General features: G+C 55.7%; 1 protein-coding gene across 1 annotated transcript in view; it reads left to right on the plus strand.

Moving 5' to 3' along the window:
• Nucleotides 1-3,153: 3,153 nt before the first annotated feature.
• e2f4 (E2F transcription factor 4) overlaps nt 3,154-6,221 on the plus strand; it is a 51,045-nt gene continuing 47,977 nt past the window's right edge. Inside the window, exon 1 of the mRNA XM_070896801.1 lies at nt 3,154-3,422. Coding sequence (XP_070752902.1) covers nt 3,306-3,422 — 117 coding nt within the window. The 5' untranslated portion in view covers nt 3,154-3,305. The remainder of the gene's footprint in view (nt 3,423-6,221) is intronic.

Consider the following 6,221-nt stretch of genomic DNA (forward strand, 5'->3'; position numbering starts at 1 on the left):
AAGTGTCCACCTGCACCCGCCCCATATCATCTGATAAATCAGCAGGGCTAGGGAGTGGAACGTCTAGCCCAGTGTACCATACATGCATCAGTATTGGAACCTGATCAGTATTAAAAGCTTTTGTAATGTTGGCCTTTGTCTCATTTATGGGTCATGATTTTTGAGGGGGTGGTAAAAGACGATGGTTTTGATTTCGCCGATGCGGAGCTGTAAGAAGCTCAGGCTCAACCATGACTGGACAAGTATTTTGACAACATGGGGACAGTTGTGGAACAGAGAGTGGTGATAGAGAAGTAGAGCTGGGTCTCCTCAGCAGAGCTACGGTTATGGTTAATGTTGGCCAAGGGGTAACATATATGGATGAGGAACAAGGAACCTTGGGAAACGCCGATCTTCCGAGCCCCACAGGTAAAGCTATCACGCCATTGCAGGAGATGTATGGCAAAGTTGGGACAAGCAGAACTGGACCCATTAGCAGAGACAGACAGGAGCAAATATGCAAAATGACTTAAAGAGCCGAGAGTCTCGAGAAGCTGGGATTTTTCTCTTATAGAGTAGAGTTTATGTGGAGACTTAATAGAGGCATTCAACATTATGAAGAGTTTTGATAGAATAAATAATGAGAAACTGTTCCCATTGGCAGGAGGGTCAGTAACCTGAGGACACAGATTTACTGTAATTGGCAAAAGAACCAGAGGAGAAATGAAGAGTATTTTATTTACTCAGTGAGTTGTTATGATCTGGAATGCACTGCCTGAAATGATGGTGGAAGCAGATTCAATAGTACATTTTGTAATGTATTTGCTTCATGGGTTCTTTGCTGAATAATCTATAGCAACACATTACGATTAAGAACTAGTTGGTTTATTAACAAAGGTTTAACAATCACACTACACATTACCAGTTCATCCACCAGGCTCATCGTGGATCCCCCGAACCCAACTGGCTGGGGTTTTATTGAGTCTTCTGAACATCACGTGACTAGCTAAGCCACTCCCAACTCAACAGCTCTACAACTATTTTAATTTTAACTTTAAGCCAAGTGCCCCCTTTGATAAGGGCACCAAAACCCACAAATGAACAAATAAAGGGAACCTTGACAAATCAAATTAAAATTCTGTTCCCTGTTGTAATGGTGCACTCCAGTCCCTCCGGCGCCCACCTCTCGCGGAAGGCCACGAGCGTACCGATAGACACCGCATGCTCCATCTCCAGGGACACCCTGGCGCGAACGTAGCCACAGAAGAAAGGCAGGCAGTCGGGCTGAATGACTGAACAGCTCTACAAATCTGTGAGCATACATTACACCTTTGAAAAGAGAATTGTATAACTACTTGAAAGGAACAATTCACAGGGCTGTGGGGAAAGAGCAGGGGAGTGGAACCAACTGGACAGCTCTTTCAAAGAGCCGGCACGGGCACGATGGGTCGAATGGCCTCTTTCTGTGGTGTTAGCTTCCACGGCAAAGAAACCATGGAGGGTGGACCACAGAGGAGAGGCTGTGCAAAAACAGAGAATGTGAAAAAAAATCAATGGCTATCTTAAAAAGACCTGGCGGTGTTGTTGCCCACCTCCAACGTTACTGTTTTGTGCTGTACCTCCATGAACCATGCTTCGTGCTTCACACAAAGGCCATTGCCGTTGGGACCAAATGTCAGTGTGAACATAAACCGGCTCAGGCAATGTGACCAACGCCGCCTCGCCATCTGCGCATCCACTTACAATAACCTTTGCCTGAGTTCTTGCGGCTCTGGTCGCCCGCTGAATGTGCAGCACGAAAAGGAATCGCGGAGACGAGCGGTCCGCCACGAACACCCCCTGTGTGCTGACCATAACCATGACGCTTTTACTTGCAAATTATTCCGCAGCTCTCTCAGGATATAGATTGCATCCGCTGGCTGCTTGTCGGGTCCCCTTATCTTTTGCATTCGTAATCTTGTAGTAATCCTATATCTCAATGTCAGCTGTGGCTCAGTGGGCAGCACTCTTGCCTCTGAGTCAAAAAGTTGTGGGTTCAAGTCCCACTCCAGGGACTGGAGCACATAAATCTAGGCTGATACTCCAGTGCAGTGCTGAGGGAGTGCTGCACTGTCTGAGATGTTGCCTTTTGGATGCGACATTAAACTGAGGCACCGTCTGCTCTCTCAGCTGGATGTGCAATATCCCATGGCACTACTTTGAAGAAGAGCAGGGGAGTTATTCTTAGTCAATATTTATCCCTCAATTAACAGAACAAAAATACAGATTATCTGGTCATTATCATATTGCTGTTTTTGGGAGCTTGCTGTGCACAAGTTGGCTGCCACGTTTCCTACATTGCAACAATGACTACACTCCAAAAGTATTTCATTGACTGTAAAGCGCTTTGAGATGTCCGGTGATCGTGAAAGGCACTATATAAATGTAAATCTTTCTTTTCTATACAACAATATTTTTGTCTGATAACGTTCCTGTGAAGCACCTTCAAATGTTTTACTACATTAATGTGCGATATATAAATGCAATTTTTTGTTGCATTCCTTCTTCCTCCACTACCGCCTCCCCCATCTATTCCCCTCCCACTCCCCTCGAAATATCTGTCTGTCCATTGTCAATGGTCCTTAATCCCTTTTAACCTTTGTGCCTTCCCGCTCTTTGCGCGTGTTCATTGTGTCACGTATCTGTGCTGCATGAGTTGTCATTCTCAGACGATTCTAAAACGGTTTTCTCTGAATGCTAACTTTTACAGACGCTCCCTAACTGCTCTGCAGTTCCCAGAATGATTCCGTCTGCTGACACTCCCTAAACCACAGGAATTAAAAACAGAAATTGCTGCAAATTCGCCGCATGCTTGCAAGATTAACATTTGGGATACGGAACCATTTTATATATTTTTATTTCCAGCATATGCTCCCCCACCCCCATTATTTCCTGTGCATTTTTCACAGCGTTATGCTTCGCAGATGCTCCCGATCACATGATTTTTCGTTAGAGTTCGTCTCTTGGAGACGCTCCCTGAAACTGCGGCGTTTCCTCCTTTTGCAGATGCTCCCTAAATTTGGGCCCGCCCCCAACCTCCCTCCTTTTCACAGACGCTCCCTAAAGCAGCAGCGGCTTGCCTGTGCGCCTGGAGGCGAGCACTGCCCTTTGCGGACGCCCCCTGGCCGGACCGGGCGGCTGCTCCGCTCCCAGTTCAAACCAGTCCCGGCGTGCTGCGCGCTGCTAACGGCCGCGGATTGTGTGAGGGGAGAGGGGGAGTGAGTGAGTGAGTGTGAGGGAGGGAGACAGACAGACAGACAGCGCGCCAGCGCACGCAGCAGCAAAAGATGGCCGAGGCCCTGCCGCAGACGCCGAGCAGACACGAGAAGAGCCTGGGACTGCTCACCACCAAGTTCGTGTCCCTACTGCAGGAGGCCAAGGACGGCGTGCTCGACCTGAAAGTGGTGAGAGATGCACGGGGAGGGAGGGAGAGAGAGAGAGGAGGGAGGTTCGGGGAGGGAGAGGGGCCGGGAGCATGCGGGCGGCCGGCCGGCTGGGTTTGCGGCGCCGACACTCTGCGCCCCGAATGGTCACCGTCTCCGCGTTCCCAACCCGCCGCGCGGGACACACACACACACACACACACAGCGACACGTGCCCGGCCTCCTGCTGCACCCGCGGGGAAATTGGCCTTGGGATCCCCTACCCGCCATAACTCTTCCCCCCCCCCCATAACTCTTCCCCCCCCCCCATAACTCTTCCCCCCCCCCATAACTCTTCCCCCCCCCCATAACTCTTCCCCCCCCCCCATAACTCTTCCCCCCCCCATAACTCTCCCCCCCCCATAACTCTCCCCCCCCCATAACTCTCCCCCCCCCCATAACTCTTCCCCCCCCCCATAACTCTACCCCCCCCATAACTCTACCCCCCCCCCATAACTCTCCCCCCCATAACTCTTCCCCCCCCCATAACTCTCCCCCCCCCCCATAACTCTCCCCCCCCCCATAACTCTCCCCCCCCCCCCATAACTCTCCCCCCCCCCCCATAACTCTCCCCCCCCATAACTCTCCCCCCCCCCATAACTCTCCCCCCCCCCATAACTCTACCCCCCCATAACTCTCACCCCCCCATAACTCTACCCCCCATAACTCTACCCCCCCCATAACTCTACCCCCCCCATAACTCTACCCCCCCCATAACTCTACCCCCCCCATAACTCTACCCCCCCCCATAACTCTCCCCCCCCCATAACTCTTCCCCCCCCATAACTCTCCCCCCCCCCCCATAACTCTCCCCCCCCATAACTCTACCCCCCCATAACTCTACCCCCCCCATAACTCCCCCCCCCCCCATAACTCATCCCCCCCATATAACTCATCCCCCCCCCCCATAACTCATCCCCCCCCCATAACTCTCCCCCCCCCATAACTCTCCCCCCCCCCCCCATAACTCTCCCCCCCCCCATAACTCCCCCCCCCCATAACTCTCCCCCCCCCATAACTCTCCCCCCCCCATAACTCACCCCCCCCCCAATAACTCTCCCCCCCCCCATAACTCTCCCCCCCCCCATAACGCTCCCCCCCCCCATAACGCTCCCCCCCCCCCCGTAACTCTCTTCCCCCCCCCATAACTCTCTTCCCCCCCCCCATAACTCTCTCCCCCCCCCCCCCCATAACTCTTCCCCCCCCCATAACTCTTCCCCCCCCCATAACTCTTCCCCCCCCCCCCATAACTTCCCCCCCCCATAACTCTTCCCCCCCCCCCATAACTCTTCCCCCCCCCCCATAACTCTCCCCCCCCCCCCATAACTCTTCCCCCCCCCCATAACTCTCCCCCCCCCATAACTCTTCCCCCCCCCATAACTCTTCCCCCCCCCCCATAACTCTTCCCCCCCCCCCATAACTCTTCCCCCCCCCCATAACTCTTCCCCCCCCCCCATAACTCTTCCCCCCCCCCATAACTCTTCCCCCCCCCCTTAACTCTTCCCCCCCCCCTTAACTCTTCCCCCCCCCCATAACTCTTCCCCCCCCCCATAACTCTTCCCCCCCCCCATAACTCTTCCCCCCCCCATAACTCTTCCCCCCCCCCCATAACTCTTCCCCCCCCCCCATAACTCTTCCCCCCCCCCCATAACTCTTCCCCCCCCCCATAACTCTTCCCCCCCCCCCATAACTCTTCCCCCCCCCCCCATAACTCTTCCCCCCCCCCCCATAACTCTTCCCCCCCCCCCATAACTCTTCCCCCCCCCCATAACTCTTCCCCCCCCCCCCATACTCTTCCCCCCCCCCCCCATAACTCTTCCCCCCCCCCCCCCCATAACTCTTCCCCCCCCCCCCCCCATAACTCTTCCCCCCCCCCCCCCATAACTCTTCCCCCCCCCCATAACTCTTCCCCCCCCCATAACTCTTCCCCCCCCCCCATAACTCTTCCCCCCCCCCCATAACTCTTCCCCCCCCATAACTCCTCCCCCCCCCACATAACTCCCCCCCCCCATAACTCTCCCCCCCCCCCCATAACTCTCCCCCCCCCCATAACTCTCCCCCCCCCCTAACTCTCCCCCCCCCCTAACTCTCCCCCCCCCATAACTCTCCCCCCCATAACTCTTCCCCCCCCCCATAACTCCTCCCCCCCCATAACTCCTCCCCCCCCATAACTCTCCCCCCCCCATAACTCTTTCCCCCCCCCCATAACTCTTCCCCCCCCCATAACTCTTCCCCCCCCATAACTCTTCCCCCCCCCCCATAACTCTTCCCCCCCCCCCCATAACTCTCCCTCCCCCCCCCCCATAACACTCCCCCCCCCCCCCATAACTCCCCCCCCCCCATAACTCTCCCCCCCCCCATAACTCTCCCCCCCCATAACTCTCCCCCCCCCCCATAACTCTCCCCCCCCCCCCATAACTCTCCCCCCCCCCCTAACTCTCCCCCCCCCCCTAACTCTCCCCCCCCTAACTCTCCCCCCCCCTAACTCTCCCCCCCCATAACTCTCCCCCCCCCCCCATAACTCTCCCCCCCCCATAACTCTCCCCCCCCCATAACTCTCCCCCCCCCCCCATAACTCTCCCCCCCCCCCCATAACTCTCCCCCCCCCCCTATAACTCTCCCCCCCCCCTATAACTCCCCCCCCCCCATATAACTCTCCCCCCCCCCATAACTCTCCCCCCCCCCCCATAACTCTCCCCCCCCCATAACTCTCCCCCCCCCCCCCATAATTCTCCCCCCCCCCCATAACTCTCTTCCCCCCCCCCCATAACTCTCTTCCCC

The sequence above is a fragment of the Pristiophorus japonicus genome, chromosome 13 (assembly GCF_044704955.1).
Source record: "Pristiophorus japonicus isolate sPriJap1 chromosome 13, sPriJap1.hap1, whole genome shotgun sequence".
NCBI classification, from domain to species: Eukaryota; Metazoa; Chordata; class Chondrichthyes; family Pristiophoridae; genus Pristiophorus; species Pristiophorus japonicus.